This window comes from Talpa occidentalis, unplaced genomic scaffold (assembly GCF_014898055.3).
Source record: "Talpa occidentalis isolate TD23 unplaced genomic scaffold, MPIMG_talOcc4v2.1 talOcc4.10, whole genome shotgun sequence".
Taxonomy (NCBI): domain Eukaryota; kingdom Metazoa; phylum Chordata; class Mammalia; order Eulipotyphla; family Talpidae; genus Talpa; species Talpa occidentalis.
The window spans coordinates 48,053,187-48,071,071 of NW_023600993.1; the positions used below are offsets into that span (position 1 = coordinate 48,053,187).

At 40.4% G+C, this 17,885-nt stretch overlaps 2 protein-coding genes and 1 long non-coding RNA gene across 12 annotated transcripts in view; 1 reads left to right on the top strand and 2 right to left on the bottom strand.

The window, feature by feature from the left end:
- The window catches only part of MAGI1 (membrane associated guanylate kinase, WW and PDZ domain containing 1), a 648,234-nt gene that overhangs the window by 568,714 nt on the left and 61,635 nt on the right, over positions 1-17,885 (bottom strand). The gene's annotated exons all lie outside the window — the stretch shown is intronic.
- LOC129145807 (uncharacterized) lies at positions 5,377-11,573 on the bottom strand. Its single transcript, XR_008551893.1, has 3 exons — positions 11,430-11,573; positions 9,937-10,095; positions 5,377-6,201 (listed from the first exon to the last, which is right to left on the bottom strand). It is a non-coding gene; the product is annotated as an uncharacterized LOC129145807 (long non-coding RNA).
- LOC119237602 (28S ribosomal protein S33, mitochondrial-like) lies at positions 13,418-13,827 on the top strand. The gene is given in 2 exon segments (XM_037501580.2): positions 13,418-13,619; positions 13,622-13,827. Coding segments are annotated over 2 exon segments (408 nt in total).

Consider the following 17,885-nt stretch of genomic DNA (forward strand, 5'->3'; position numbering starts at 1 on the left):
TTCTAGAGCTACTTACATCTGCCAACACACAAACAAGGTTTCAAACTCTCCAGAAGTCTCTGAAAAGCATGGTAGCACCCAAAGAGATAGACTCTGGGACTCTAAACTACCTGTTTCTCCTGGCCCCTTCATTTGGCTAACTCTCAATAATATGGCAAGCTTCCCACTTTGGTTTTTCCCTGACTCCCCTTCCCTGGTGTTGGGTCCTTTCATTTTCTGCTCCCTTAGAATGTGGTTCCTTTCCTATTACACCTTTACTAGAATTATCATTATATCTTTATCTGGACAATTATGGCAAAGCACAACATCTGTGCATAGTAGGTGCTTTATAAAATTTTAATGAATAAATTCTCTTTCAATACCAATAAAAGCATCAGATACAAATATCTCTGTGGGGCCTCCCCTGGTGGTGCAGGCGGTTGAGCACCACGCTGTGAAGCTGTCCACAGCCTCTGCAGCACAGGTTCGATCACGGCTGGCCGGGGAGGGTCCCACATGGCGCGCAGACCTCTCCTGTCCAGCCCGCTGTTCCCCTCAGCAGTGCATTTCGTCAGTCTGCCTGTTCTGTTCCCCACTCTGTCTCTGGTGAATCCTCTCACCCTCCCGCACATCTGGCCTGTATCCCAGTTCTTGTACAAAATAAATAAATCTTTAAAAAAAAAAAAACACAAACATCTCTGTGGTCTTCTCAAACCAAAAACGACAGCCCAATAATGCTTCAGGAGTGATCTCAACTCACGCCAGATGGGTTTTTAGACAGCCCAATTGGCTTTCCTTTGAGCCTGGATTCCCCATGTGGAAAAGCGCCCAGAAAGGCTTGCCTAGAAAAGGAGAAAGTGATGTCTAGACAATTCTGCCTTAGTCTTCTGCTGGGAAAATCTCCAGCTGTTTCATTGAACCTTATATAACCATGTCATAGTTCACATTTCACAGATTCTTCACCGGGGTTTTGACATCTTTGGAGAAGAGAGTTGAGAGAAGAGTGGGCAGACATCTTCTTTTGAGTGGTGTCTAATAAACTGATAAATACAAGCAATTCTAAGAAGACTAGGCTGTCACTGGTCTCAGGTGTTGCCAAACGAAAAGGACGTCTGCCCTAAGGAATGACTCAAAAGGGTTAAAAAAAAAATGCCCATCATAACATAATTACAGCGTTTTATTCTAAAATCAGAGAGAACAAAATCACAGAGGAGGAAATCCCCCAAATCTGGCACTGGAATTATAGAACTCATTGTCCTCACAAATATACACAAGACAGCCTTTAAGTAGAACTGTGCCAGAAGGTGAGTCCTTAAAACCTTTTGCCCACTTTGGTGAGCAAAAAATCCCCCCATCAAGTTTCTCAGTCTTCCTCCTATATGAGCACAAAGAAAAAATACTATGAGAAACAAGTCTATATGTTCCAGTTACATGCATTTTTTCCTTGTCTATTAACAATCCACCACTCTCACTTTCTGTACCTTATCTCTTAAGTTTTAAGCTCTTGGTGGGCAGGGATTCATCTGTCTTTTCCATGAGACAGGCAGCAAAGAGCACATACCAGCCTGTGTCAGTCTTGCAAATACTGATAGGCTAAACAGATGAGTGAAATAGTCTCCTTTTATGCTTTGAAATACCATGAAATCCCAGGAGAGTTTTTTGAACTTCCATGACATCATGCCTCTAGGGACAAAGAGGAATGGGTATATATCCCTGTGTCCTTCTGGCTTAGCCCGCATCACACTATTTCCTCCTCCTGAGATATATCAGGAGGAGGAAAAATAAGCACTGGCCTCTTTGCAGTCAAAAATCTGTAGAAATAAAAGTCATTGTGAGCTTGGTACTACTTTCCCAGCATGCACTGCTCCTCACCTCTGAATTCATTCAACGATTCAGTCCATCCCTTCCTGGGGCAAGTTACTATGGTTTTACTATGGTTATTTTCAACTCAAGTTCTTTAAGCAACACTGAACATGTATAAGTAAACTGTACATTTTCAGGAATAAATTAATGACTGGCATCTTGAACATTTCCTATCTAAATTAAGAAAATATACAAAACAAAAAATATATACTGAAAAATAATTTTGTGCATTATACATGACTGACTACAACAGCAGAAATACCTTTGTATGTGAGCTATGAAATTATCTTGAAAAATAATATAAAAATGAAGCCCTTCTAGAGATACCAATGGGACAAGGAAAGAATAGTGCCTACATGGTGTTTCAAACGGCACTTTGTGAGAACAGGTCTCCTCATGTCCAATACAGTCAAAAGCTGAACAGATGATATAGAATTATACCCATTTATAGCATTTATTTTACATGTTTCAAAACATGAAATTTTCATGAAGACAGACTCCATTCCTCATCTCCTAGACCTTCCTGTTAGGCTTCCTTTAATAAGGTATCTGCCTGCTAAAACTTATGAATGAGCTCTCTAACCAAGAGCTAAGAACTCGGCCTCCACCTGGGCAATCAGCTAAGTTTATTGAAAAGATCAGGTCTTCTAAGAGGACAGATTCCTAGACACGGCATAATATTCATAAAGAGGCTGACTTTTTCCCACTATCTTTCCCATATCAGGAGTTTTAGGGTGGGTAGCAAGCATTTTTGCCTTGTCTATTTCATGGATTCTACTCTGAACTATATAGTACTAAAGTTTATCAAGTTTTCCTAATAGTTATTCCTATGTGTATGTCTGCATGCACACACACACACACACACACACGCGCACCCATACACACACCCCAAATGTACTTTCTGATTCAGTTGATTGGAAAGATGAATTCTGTTCTGTTAAATGAGTTCTTTTTTTTTTTTAAATAACTTGATTTTTTTTAATTTTATTATTTTTTTTAAAGATTTATTTATTTATTTATATAGGCACTGGGTACAGTCAGAAGCGCAGGAGGGTGAGAGAATTCACCAGAGCCAGAGCTGGGAGCTGAGCAGGCAGAAGGACCGAAGTACACTGCTGAGGGGAGCAGCGGGCGGCAGGAGAGGTCTGTGCGCCATGTGGGACCCTCCTTCAGTGGCCGGGGAGCAGCTGGGGATTGAACCGGTGCTGCAGAGGCTGCGGGCAGCTTCGCAACTCAGCGCTCAACCGCTGCGCCACCAGGGAGGCCCTCTGTTAAATGAGTTCTGTCCTGTTCTGTCAGATGAGTTCTGTTCTGCTGGTAGTTCTGTCAAAAATTTTTATTAAAAAGTTTTAACACAATGAGTAGAGAAATTATGCTTATCTCAAGAGTATCTCAAAAGAGAACATTGACAGAATATCAGGTTTCTTATTAAATGTTGTGTATAAAGTAATGAAGTAATCTGTTCTCAGAATTTTGTTAAAGTAATGACAACCCAACATAGAATGGGCAGTTCATAACTGCCAAGATAATTTTTAAAAGATTTATTTATTTATGCATACAAGAACTAGGTTACAGGCCAGAGGTACAGGAGGGTGAGAGGATTCACCAGAGACAGAGCAGGGAGCAGAACAGGCAGACTGACTGAAATACACTGCTGAGGGGAGCACAGGTGAGACAGGAGAGGTTTGCTGCACCATGTGGATAGCTCCCTAGCCGGGGATTGAACTCATACTGCAGAAGCTGCAGATATCTTCACAGTGCTGTGCTTCACCCCTTGCGCCACCAGGGAGGTCCTCCAAGATAATTTTTTAATAATATTAAGAAGAGCCAGCCCCATGCCAAACCCTCTCACAGACACTATTTTATTTAAGTCTCACATCAATCCTAAAGGAGGGGAAGCAACTCCATAACAGCAGAAAGTTGTGCCTACTTTTTCCACCCATTTCTCTCAAAATTTGTTATAGTACCAGGCATTCAGTAGGTTCTTGAAATTTGTTGACTGAAGGTCAACATTTTTTTCATGTTAGACAAAGGCAGCCCATTAAGCTTAAGCAACTTGTCCAAATGGGTAAGCCAGACTTCCAAAAAAAAAGCAGTGGATTCCCAAATCCTGGCACTCTGCACTCTGAGTCTTCTCCTTCTAGCAATACCATGACTTTAAAAGCCTTCACATTAACCCCTATTGCATCACATCTCTGCAAGGCAGCTATGCCACACCATCCTGAAGAGTGAGAAACACAACACCAATCGTCACTCAGTAATTGCCCTGCCCATGTCTTCTACCCGTTCACTATCTCTTTCACAGTGTACCTCTGCCTCCAGTAATTACCTTAGAATCCGAGATCCATAGGGGAACCTGGAGACTATTAGGGCTTGAGAGAAGCCAAGCACTGACCTGCTGACAGGTACCACAGTCCCCAAGTGTTGAAGGAAGTAATTTCCACACTAATGTTAAATCAGATCTAGGAACATGAACTGCCAGCATACTTACCAGTGAGTGTCGTCTTCTCTTTCCCAGGGAAGTGTCTTGCACTTTCTCTCCTTTTCCAACCTCAGGTTATTTAGCCATAACTCAGCTCAGACAGATTTTGTGCACAGCTGCATATCTTTAAATCCCTAAACAGAATCTCTAAAAAAAAATCATGCAAATCCTCAAGCTTATCAGAGATTCTCTTTCAGGGGTTCCCTGAGGACACTACTTTTTGATGTTCCTCTGCTTTAGGAAGCCACCCCAAATCTAACAGATAGATAATACCCATTTCATGGATGTCCAGCATAAAACATGCAAAGATTTTCAATGAGAAGTTGGAGGCCTCCCTGGTGGCGCAAGGGGTTAAGCACCACACTATGAAGCAATCCATAGCCTCTGCAGCACGAGTTCGATCCCCAGCCGGCTAGGGAGCAACCCACAAGGCGAGGCAGACCTCTCCTGTCTCTCTTGCTGCTCCCCTTAGCAGTGTATTTTGGTCAGTCTGCCTGTTCTGTTCCCCAGTCTGTCTCTGGTGGCTCCTCTCACCCCCCCTCCCCGCATCGCTGGCCTGTACCCCAGCTCTTTTATGCATAAATAAATAAATCTTAAAAAAAAAAAGAAATGAGAAGTAGGAACATCTACGTCCAAGTCATCTACTCTGGGTACGGATCATAGCAAGGACCATCTCACAACAAGCAAGCTTGGCCAAAGCCCCAAGGCATAATTAGCCTTGTTCGAAAACCTTCCGAAGAGGCCAGAACCTACTGTATTTATTTCCCTTAGCCATGAAACAGAAGTAGAGTGTAAATTATTTTCCACTGCACATCTCTGAAACAGATGCAACTATCTGATAAATGTTCTTCTGCCCACAACATCATTGTCATTGGAGACTGGACAGACAAAAGCAAAAAGTATTCTTTTGTGTTTAAGAAAACTGTCATTTGCATCGCAACCTCATGACTTTGGCCAGATCTTGAGTACTACCCTAACTATCCTGTCTTAATTTAAAAAAAAAAGTTTTTAATGTAATTAAAGATTTTAAGTAGAAACTTTGTATCACTCCAATGAGTAGACTGAGTCTGCTGCCATAAAAATTAAATAACTTGAAAAGCAAATAAAATGAAAGCAAAACGATGCCATTAAAAATGATGGCCTCTTAATTAGAAAGGGAGATTCACCAATGTGAAAGGGTGTTGAGGACATATTAGCACGTAGAATTAATGGGGAAGGGGAAAGGATTGAATATGAATAAGACTGGAACTCAAATAAGAAAACAGAAGCTGAGGAAGGGCACTGTTTCAACATCCTCCTTACTGCCTGGGGTGCAAACATAACACAGCTCACCGTAGACCATTTCTCAGAAACAGAAAGATGCTATAAAAGCCACAAACTTCACCCTGAAGCGACCAAAAGGGGCTTTTCCTCCCCATATCCAGGTCTGCAAGACAGTCAGTAATCAATTTTTTTCTATTTTCCACCCTTCTTTCCAGAAAAGATTTTGGACAGCAAAGGATGGGTGCTTTTTCGAGCATCTAAGATGTTAAACAGTTGACAAATGAGGGCACTGCCAAAACACCCCAAGGTAATTCCTACACAGCTAGGTCAGCCAGAGCTCCACACAGCAAGAGAAACAGGAATTGAAAATGCTAATGGAAAGGAAAGTATTTTTAACAAGATACAAAACATAGCAAGGTGTTCTTTCTTCTGCAAGACTGACCTTCAACAGCTCAAAGTCACACCAGAGTGATAAAACTTTAGATGCTTGTACCTGTTTCCCAGAGCTCAGGTGAGGATTTTTTTTCTCAGCCACAGAAATCTCTGCCACTTTACACAATCCTGAAATTTCTTCATCTTGTGATTAGCAAATAAAGGATGAAGTCTGGAGACTTCTACCAGAGAATAAGAGAAAGAATCAGAGAGACATGTGATATAATTCCATTGCTGCCACTTTCTAAGCCTCAGTTTGCTCATTGGCAAATAGGAATAATGTTTAAATTTATTTTGAGGATCAAATAGCACCACGTCCACAATACCAGGCAAACAAGATATTCACCTCCCAAATTCATGGGATCTATTAACTTAGTTTTTTAAAAGTATAGAATTAAGATTAGTTTAGCACCTTATTTCATGTATAAAATTGTTGATATAACAAGCTTATTCTAAATATGATACATTAATTAATTACTCTTTCATTTAATCTCACAAAATCCACAGATGTTAATACCATTATTATTTCCATTTGACAGATTAGAACTTTGAGGCACAAGAGGTTTAGTAACTTGCCCAAGGTGACAGGGTTAGTAGAGTGCAGTCAGGTTTCAAACCTGGCAACCTTGCTCCATAGCTCATACTCTCACCACCACACCAGGGCACCTCTGAAATGCCAGCGAGATACCACTTAGAACCCAAAATGATGTGCAGAGGTATATCTATGTCATAAAACAAATACAATAAAATGTGTGTCAGAATCTATTAGCGGACGGTTGGGTGTTTACTATAAACTGCCAACTTTGCTGCATGTTTAAATTTTTGCATAATAAAGTGTTGACAGGGGAGAAAAGAACCCCCAGCATGCCAAAAATTTTCAAAAACAGAAGCGTACTAAAGAGCGGAGTTGCCAATAATGTCATGGTGAAAGGATTTTTTTAAGTGCCGCAGTTACACTCTACAGGCCAGAGTCAAGTTCTGGATTCTCCCAGTTGGGGTCAAAGGCTGGGAAAGACAGAGGAGCAAGTGGGCTGAACCCTGGATCCTCTTTCAGCTTAGCTGGAGAAACCATCTCCCCAGCGAATGCGCTAATGGCAATGCCAGGCCAAACAGTCCACTGGAAAGTGTTTCTTCTTGTCCACGCAAAGAGACACTGCCTCTTCCGAAATGGCAAAAAATGAAGTGGTCCCACTATGACTACTTTTAAGTGCTGGCAAGCTGCCAGAACACCTGGATAAATTTTGACTTTTCCAGCACTACAGATGAATAAGTACCAGCTCTTAGAAGCCTTCCAGGGAATGAGAGAAGAAAGGGTGAGGAAGGGGATTTCCCCTAAAAGTTGAGCCAGCAATGAAAGGGGGGGACATGGGTGGGTGCCCAGTGGGACACTAAAGTTTTACATCTAAAGTTTTACCCCTGCCAGGGAGAAAATTCCAGCAGTGCTCAAACAGGAGAGAGTTTTGTCTTTCAAGAATGCTACCACCCATTTACTTGTTCTACAAACTTCGATGAGATAAACCCTTCAACTGTAGGCTTCCCAGATTTCAGACTAGGTCTAGAGGTAGCAAGAGGAGTGGAGACAGAAATGGGAAGGAAAAGATGATATGGAAACAGGGGATGAAATTTGAGGTATGTCTATATAGACAGCTGGTAAAGGTAAAAACTGGTGCAGCTTTTTAGAAGCCAAATTTGTAATATGTAATAAAAAATACACCTGCTTTTTAAAACAGAAACTACACTACTGGGATCATATTTTTTATAAATACAATTATATGTGCATAAAGATCAACATACAAGAATATATTACTCATTGCAGCATTATTTGTAAAAACAAAAATCTGGAAAGAACTTTAATGCTCGTCAGCAGGGGACTGGTTAAATGAATTATGTATGGAACACTGACATGAAGGTGAACTCCAAGTCACTGGAAAAAATGAAATCAATCTTGGTGTTAATGGAAAAGAGCCCCAAAATAAAGTTGCAAATGTTAACTGTCAATAACAAGGAGCAGAAACTGATACATATATATCAAATATACATAAATTATATATACGTATGTATGTATGTATGTATATACACATATACATATATTTTCTACATTTTTCTAAATATTTATTTAGAAGGAGGGAAAGGGAAGATGAAAAAGTATACCCCTGCATATGTATAAGCAATTTCTAGAACAAGAGACCATTAACGGTGGCTCATCTGGGAAAATTTGAGACATCAAGAAATCAAAGATTTCTCATTCTATAACCTTTTGTACTGCTTGAATTTTTTATTGCACATGTATTTCTTATTCACTTTAAATAAAAGCAAATACATGTGGAGATGCTAAACCAGATCACTGAAATGATTTTTTTATATAGCTTCACAGTATATTTATTGTATTTATTTGTAAATCTGTAGTCAAGTATTCCTACATGGCTGTGCCAATTAGTGCATATCCTAAAATAATTTACATTTGTGTAGGACTTTACAGTTCACTTTCATACACATCATCTCTTCTTGTTTTAAATCTCTAGGACAAAAATGTGCCACTCCATGGACATTCTGTCAAAGATTTCTTAATAAAATCAAAGGCTCAAGTTGTCCAGTTTTGGAAATCATGTTAATTCATCTAGTTTACAAGTGATTAAAACAGTCTTCTTTAAAATCATGGGGCCCTCTTTAAACGCATGTAGGTATTTTAATTCATCCAGGTGATGTTATGCAAAATCCCCTGAGAGGTTATCCCGGAATGCTGAGATAATAAGATTTGAAAAGGCATTTTACTGATGGACTCTGGCTTCCAGTAAAAACATATAGGACTAAGGGCCTCCCCGGTGGCGCAGCGGTTGAGCGCTGGGTTGCGAAACTGCCCGCAGCCTCTGCAGTGCTGGTTCGAGTCCTAGCTGCTCCCTGGCCACCAGAGGAGGGTCCCACATGGCGCGCAGACCTCTCCTGCAGCCCACTGCTCCCCTCAGCAGTGTACTTCGGTCCCTCTGCCTGCTCTGCTCCCCGCTCTGGCTCTGGTGAATTCTCTCACCCTCCCATGCTTCTGACTGTACACAGTGCTTGTATAAAAAATAAATAAATAAATAAATAAATCTTTTTTTAAAAAAAAAAAAAAACATATCGGACTAAGCGTATCAGCCAAGAGGCCACTTGGAAAATATGATGAGACCCCACTGTTTGCTTTTTTAAGATAATATAAGATTTATGGGGATGTGACAGTTTATTTAGAATTTAGTCATGACATCTCCATGAGCTTACTGCACCTGCATACCTCTGAGGGGTTAGACGTTTCATAGAACTACTGAAATGTAATACCCAAATTACACAGACTATGATTTTAAAGGGGGGGGCTGCTACATAACATGCTGTACTAGGAACATTTAGCACAAAGTTAAACTCCAATTTAAAATAATTCAAGTGAAAAAAATGTAACACTGAGGTCCTTCACAGAACTCACACAGAGGACAGAGGCTGGTCTCAGTAGCCAGGGGCCTGGGACTTGACTTCATCAGTTGTTTTCAACCTCAAGGGTTTCATTTTTCTCTGATTGTACCCCAGATTCTTCTATGTATCAGAAAACATGGCTCTCTGAGCCCTTATCATTTCACCAGGAACAAGAATATATCCCAAACTTTGAATTATTAATATTTAGAGCCATATGCTTTGGGGGCTGAACTGTGCATTGTAAGATTTTAGTAGCCTCCCTGGCCTCAACACACTAAATAAGACACCAGTAGCATTTCCCCATCTCCACTGTGATAACTAACACTGTCTCCAGATACTGATGAATGCCTCCTGGGAAGTAAAACGGACACTGACCTAGAGAAACTGAAATGGTTGCTCAGTTGCCTTCCTAAGTGCAGAGGATTGACTGGTTTGTTGATCAAACCTGGAAGAATAAACAATGGTAAGCTTCTACTCACAAGGTGTCCCTTTGATGATATCATAGCTTAAGAGTAGAGTTTCCCGGAAAGAGTTTTTGATCACCCCCTGCCATGTGTTTTTTCCATAAGTCAGTGCTATCCAACAGAACTTTTTGCAAAGATGGAAATGTTTTCTATCTGAGCCATCCGATCCAGTATCTGTAAGACATATTCATCACTTGAAGTAGCTATAAACAGAAAACTGCATTTTAAAATATTACATCAGTTTATAATATTTATAATAACATTTATAATTATATTTGTATTATGCTAAATTATTAATTTATACTTAAATAACAAGTGACTATTGGCTATCAAAAAGGGAAGCGCAACTTTTAAGTATGTAAAGATGTCAGGCTCCTTTAGGATAATCACTGGTATGTAGTAAATGCTTTGTAAGCATTTGTTGCATCAATGAATAAACAGACAAGGGTCTGGCATGGAAAAGATTATTAGGCAATATCTAATGGCTCCAGCCATAGGGAAAATGATAACTCAGGAACAAAGAATAAGGAAAGTGGAAGCAACTCAGGTATCCATTGACAGATGAATAGATGAAATATGGCACACATATATAAGGGAATATTATTCAGCCCTAAAAAGGAAGGAAATTCTAACATGCTACAACATGAATGAATCTCAAGGTATTTTGCTAAGTGAAATAAGCAAGTCTCCAAAGGACAAACACATTGAATAATTCTACTTATATGAGATATCTAGAACAGTCAAATTAATAGACAAAAAGTAAAGTAACAGTTGCCAGGAATTGGATGGAGGAGGGAAATGGACAGTGTCTGTTATATGGGAAGTTTCTGTTTAGAAAGATGGCAAAGTTCTAGAGATGCATGATGGTAATAATTGTACAACAATGTAACTATAACTAATGCACAGAAAGAACCATAGACTTAAATACAGTCAAATGGCAATTTTTAGGTCATGTATATTTTATAACAGTTGGGAGGAAGGGAGGAGAACGAGAATGGGGGGGTTAAGAAGAGAGAGAGAAGATACGGGGGAGGGAAGAGGAGTGAAGAGGAAGAGTAGAGGGGAGGAAAGGAGAAAAGAGAAGAAGAAAATCTGATTGTGGTATGGTAGACTGAACCGCTGCTCATGATTCTTCATTTTGTCTCTATATTGAAATTATATATCCATGGTTGTTGCCACACAACTTTGCTATTCTTTCCATTACGGATGGAATATACTTTCCTGGACCATTAAATTGACTTGGCCAGGTAATCTGTTTTGGTGAAAGGCAGGCTCTCAGCATGACAGACACAAACAGACTCCAATGTGCTTGTGCAGTCTAGCATGCCCCTTTTAAAACTCTGATATGATTATTGCAGAAGTAACTGCTAGTCAGACAAGGAGCAAATAAATAAAACAGACCCTATACCTGAGCTAAGACCAGACAACCCACAACAAAAGCCATTGTTAATATAGGCTAAAGATTTTTGGGACAGTTTGTTACACAGCATTTTTAAAGCAAGACCTACCTGATACAATGAATCTCAATGGTCATGGCTTTGCAACCAAGAGAATCATCAAAGAATAGTGGGTACTTTGTCACAAGGATGCATAAGGGCCAGCAGGATTCTAGAATTGTAGAGATATATCAACTTTTTAAATTTTTTAAGGATTTATTTATTTATGCATACAAGAGCTGGGGTACAGGCCAGAGTGTCGGGGGGGGGGTGGTGAAAGGATTCACCAGAGACAGAATGGGGAACAGAACAGGCAGATTGACCGAAGTATACTGCTGAGGGAAGAAGTGGGTGATACAGGAGAGGTCTGCTGCGCCATGTGGGTTGCTCCCTGGCCGGCCCGGGGATCGAACTCATGCTGCAGAGGCTGGGGACAGCTTCGTAGGCTGCATCCTAACCCCTTTGCCACCAGGGAGGACTTATATCAACTTTTTAAAAAACAATGTCCAAACTATAAATTTTTTAAATTATTAATTAAAAGGCCAATGAGCCCTCAGAGCCTTGAAGAAGGTGAGTCCAATGCAGAATTGTGCTTCATTCCTTAGACCGTAGGCTGAAGCTTATGGTCTTCAGCAGTGTTGAGCCTGAGGCAAACAATCCTGGCACCTCTCATAACTCATTATCCCAGGAGATCATCTGATTTTAAAAGGATCCAATTTGAAATGCTCCCTGAAGCACTTCAGACCCCACTCAGCATGCTCCTTTTTAAAACATTCTCTTTCATTAAGCCTGGCAGTCACTCAGAGCTGGCAGCCAACATACTCTACTATCTGGGACCCTTCACCCAGGGAGGGAATAAAGTCTACAACCAAGTCAAGCGCATTTAATTTTATGCAACGCAAAGAAACCAAAACATGAAAAATCAGAGGGCTCACAGAAGCCCCGACATCACCCCCAAAGATACCTGAGGCCCAATCAAGCACACCATCCAGGTGCCTTTCTGGGTCCTGCAGAGAGGAGGCCTGCCTTCCCTGCTTCTTGCCTAAGGTGCTTCCCTGGGCTCTAACCAGGTCAATGTCCGGTCCAGCTTCCCTTCACCTCTGCACCAATTGGTCAAGGAGATGAAGCAGTTTGAATCTTTTTTCCCTCCAAGGACGTATGGCCAAAGCTCAATGTAGCTTCCTTTTGAGCAATAAGTGTGCTGACCCCTGCAAGCAGGAGCAGAAGAAAAATCCAGGAATAGGAGAAATAGCATTGGAAAAGACTGCTCTTAGGGGATGAAAGGGAATCTTGATCTGTCTCTATCCCAGCAGCATAACTGGTCCCTAATTCTACCACATCATGTGGAAAACAGCCCATCCCTCATTTGGAAAATGACAAGGACATCAAGAAGCAGATGGTAGGAATACATAGCAGTAGAGAAAAAAGTAAAAGGGAGAAGACCATTGAGAGAGATTTATGACATAAAGCCATGGATTTAAATTCAAATTGCTAACTATTGTAAAAAGAAGCAGAGAATATAAATACTTTAGAAAGGTGCACACCAAAACATGAAATTTTCTGATTGCACTTTGGCAATTTTAGACATTTTCTGATGCAGCAATACCCTCTCTGTATATCATACACATTTGTTTCTTCTTTTATTTAAATTGTAAGTTAATTAATAAAGTAGGTATTCCTTTTAACTCAATTTTATTTCTATGATGTAACCTCCTGGGCAGCTGCCACCATCTGACCTTCACTTGGCTGGATACATTTTGTTCCCTGGTTTTTATTTGAAGTTTCTTATTCAACTTGAAATCTCATGTATCCGGCTAAAATCCTTCTGGAGGGTTAGGACTGGATAAGACAGGCTGCTAGTTAAGAAAAGGAGAAGGAGGGGGTGAAGGGTAATCAAGAAAAATGACCCCATGTTCAACTATTTATGGTCAACATGAAGTCCGGATATGCACTTACTCCTCAGAACAATTTAAAAGCATGCTGGGATTATTACAATCTCCAGGGAAGGGATGCCCAGGAGAGAAAGGTCACAACTAGGGACTTTTGTTCCTTGCTGCTCAATGAAATCTTCACTTTCAGAATATGCCTTGTGCATGACTCGTCTGAGAGCCCAGCTGCTTGGTGAGGTTGCCAGGCCTACTGAATCCAAATCCATAAAAGTAGTGAAACTATTTAGTGGGTTGCCTTGGGCCAAGAGGGCGGAGGTTTATAACTGGCATCCAACTCACAATGCCTATTTTGAGTTCCTGAGGACGCTGCATGTTCTGGCCTCTACAGAGACAGACCTTAAGACTTCAAGGGTGAGCAGCTGTGTCTGAAGATGCTTCGTGGAAAGGGAGAAACCAAGGAAAGGAGAGGGGGAAGAGCAGAAAAAAGAAATAGTGTTTGTCCATCAAGAAAGAAAATGTCTTCTCAGCCACTTAGAGCAGAAACAAGAGTTCTTTTCTTTCCACCTGCTGAAGAATTATAAGCTTCCTAAATTGAAGATGATGTGGAAGAATACAATCATTTCCATATTGAAGATTAATCCAATTGAACTGTGACTGCTTTCCTGGACACATTCTAATTCTGCAAAATTATTTTGGCCTTGGTTTTATAATCTGAAGCTCACCTCATTCTCTAAAGAAATGAGGATATAAATCATTATTTAATGACCTGTTTGGGGAGGGGAGGATGGGGTGCTGGGAAAATAGAAGGGGAGACTCATTAAATCAGCATCCTGTAAAAAAATATTATTCTAATTTTATATATGAGAAAATAAGTTCAAAAGTGCTTAAGCATCTAGACTAAGGCCATGCATCTGATAAACAGCAATGCTTGTATTAAAGCCAGGGCCAATTAATCCAAGTCCTTTTCTCAAGAGAATTTAACTAGTGCATTGCTTCCTGGTGGGTGCCAAATACAGTCTTATAAAGGCAAACAGTGAGGGGAATTGCTCTCCTCCCAGGAGACACTAGTCCACTCATCTCAGTCCCTTCTGATGTAACAGTGATAATAACACAATGAGATAAAGTACTTTTACATTAGAATTCTTTTTTTAATTAATAAATTTTATTTTTATATTCCCCATACAATTGCAATCCCCCCATTCTGACCCCAATCCCTCCCCTCCCGCCCCCCCCCCCAAAAAGTGTCTCTGGTTCATAGTTTTTGTTGATTTTGATTTTCACTTTCTTATAGTTATTCATTTTCCTGGTCCCTTATTTAAGTTTTCTAGATTCCTGCTATGAGTGAGACCATCCGGTATTTTTCTTTTTCTTTTTGGCTTATTTCACTGAGCATGATCCCTTCCAGCACCATCCATGTTGCTGCAAATTGCATATGTTTATCTTTTTTGAATGCTGAGTAATATTCCATGGTATATATGTACCACATCTTCTTGATCCAGTCATCTATTTTTGGGCTATGGAGAGCTGTGTGGAGATTTCTGGACCTACTAAACATAGAGCTTCCACAGGATCCAGCAATTCCACTCCTAGGTATTTACCCAAAGGACACAGAAACATCAATTCCAAAGAACACCTGCACCCCTATGTTTATAGCAGCACTATTTACAATAGCTACATTAGAATTCTAAGGAAGTACTAAAAGGCTCCTTTGGATAGCACAGGAGTTGATGAACTATTCTATTTAAAATTCTGACTACTGTCCCATGATATCCTGATACAAATTTGGTCAAACAAAGTTTTAAGGGCTCTGTTTACATTTAACAGTCAGTACAATAGGAAATCTCTTGGCAAGACTATAAACTCTTGAAACACAGGCATAGTATTATCTATCAGAACCCAAGTAGGTACATTTATGAACAGCAGAGTGACTATGACCTTGGCATCTGGATTTAAAACTCATCCCAACTCTTTCTGATTTCTGAACTTTGTTCTAAACCTGAGTTTCGGGTTTAAAAACTTTTATTATCCATAAACCAGGGATAATAATTATAATGCCTTGTTAGGATTAATAGAAGAAATGTACATAAATTGCTCAGCACAGACTCTATTAACATAGAGAAAGCACTCCATTACTATTATTTATTATTATGTGCTGATTTGGCTCAAATTAGATTTTTCTTTCCTGGTCCTTAGTACCTTTCATTTTTGGAACAATTCATATGATCAGGGAAAAGATGTAAATAATGAATATAAAGAATCCACTTAAAACATTACACATCTTATAAATAGTGATGCCACAGAATATATTTCACATTCATTTCATCGTATAAACCAAATATGATTTAAATTGATGTTTATTGTTCCCTTATGTTCTGAATTAGCATAAAGAATGTAAAAAGGGAAGATACAGAAAAATAAGAATTTGCTTTAAGTACTTATTTGCTTTTAAAATGTACATTTAATCATAATAGAATGACACGGTAGAATTCAACTATAGTTTTGCTAGACAAAACTAGTTATTGTGCTCCTTGAAAACATGAATTGTGGCTTTATTTTAGCATCCAATTCATCAAGCATGGTTCCTAGGACATAGTAGGTCTTCAAACATTTGTTGAAAGTCAAGGAGATGGGGTGTGTGGGTGGGTGGGTGGCTAGGTGGATGGATGGCTAGATGAATAAATTAACCAATCTCATGCTATCATAAGGTTATCTATTGCATTAGCTAACAAACTTCCACAAACTTACTGGTTTCAAACATTTACCATCTCACAGTTTTTGGGGGGTCAGTAACCCAAGAGTGACTTAGCTACAGGATCTGTCACACCTTTGCAGTCAAAGTGTTATGGGGTCTCAGTCATCTGCAGTTTGACTAGTCCTGGAGGAGTCACTGACATGGCTGTTGGCAAGGGGGTTTAGGCCTTACCACATTTTAGGCCTTACCTCTCCATACGGATGCTCACACATGGTTTCCCCCAGAGTGAGGGGAGGGGGATGGAAAGAGAAAGAATGCCAATGATGGAACGCAGACTTTTATAACACAATCTCTTAAGTGAATACCACATCATTTCTATCACCATTATATTAGCATCACACAGACCAAGTTTGACGTGTGGGAGAAGCTGCACAAGGGTTATGAATCCTCAGAAGCATTGGGGGGGCACCTTGGAGGCTATATAGTTCAACACCAAATCTTCTAGGGCCTCCCTGGTGGCAGAGGCAGTTGAGCACAGCGCTGTGAAGCTGTCCGCAGCCTCTGCAGTATGGGTTCAATCCCGGGCGGCTGGCGAGGGTCCCACATGGCACTCAGACCTCTCTCCTGTCTTGCCCGCTGCTCCCCTCAGCAGTGTATTTCGTCAGTCTGCCTGTTCTGTTCCCCGCTCTGTCTCTGGTGAATCCTCTCACCCTCCCGCACATCCAACCTGTACCCCGGTTCTTGTATGCATGAATAAATAAATCTTAAAAAACAAACAAACAAATCTTCTAAATCCTGAAGCCAAGCTCAGACAGTCACAAATTTAATATATCACCATAGGCCAAGGTATTTTTGCACAAATCATTCATGTTGCAAAGATTACAAGGGAAATATATATATACAAAGAAGAAAAACTAATTATCCATGAAAAATGTCAACTTTGGTTTTCTTCCTGATCCAAAAATGATGGAAAAGTTCTTGCCAGCCAACTTTCAATTCATGATAATAGTGATTTTCATTCTACAAATTTAGGACTTGAGTCAGCAAAAAAGGCATATTTCCAAAGTCACATCTTATTTTCTGGAGCAGAGGCTAGACCTAAATGAAAAAAACAGTTTAGACCACAAAATGATGTGTCATCTCTGGTCCTTGTATAGGCACATTACATTTTATGTAAGGCATGAAATAGAAGGAAACACTTTTCTAGAATGTCTTATTACCCAAGTCTAAATTGGAAGATGATTTTTACATCACCAGAGGCTTTGCCCTTATTTCTCTCTGCTTCTTCATCTAAAATCAAATATCACCAGACTGGGACTAAAATTAAGTCAGAGCTGACATGTTGACTGTGCCGATTTTTAGCTCTTACATGACTGGATCAAGCCATTAGCTATCCTTCTTTGGCATATATTCCTTATTTTAAATATTTCCATAGAATTGTGGCAGTGGCCAGCATGTATTAAAACAACACACTTCATGGCCTCCCTGGTGGCACAGGGGGTTAAGAGGCAATCTATGAGGCTCGCCATAGCCGCTGCAGCATATGTTCAATCCCTGGCCAGGGAGCAACCCACATGGCGCAGCAGACCTCTCCTGACTCGCCTGCTGTTCCCCTCAGCAGTGTATTTCAGTCAATCTGCCTGTTCTGTTCCCCACTCTGTCTCTGGTGAATTCTCTCACCTCCCCATACCTCTGGCCTGTACCCAAGTTCTTGTATGCATAAATAAATAAACCTTTAAAAACACACACACACACATATTTCTGGGGCCCTCTGGTGGCACGAGGGGTTAAGATGCCACACTGTGATGTTGTCTGCAGCCACTGCAGCGCCTTCAATCCCTGGCTAGGGAGGTGACCCACATGGTGCAGCAGACCTCTCCTGACTCGCCTGCTGCTCCCCTTAGCAGTGTATTTCAGTCAATCTGCCTGTTCTGTTCCCCACTCTCT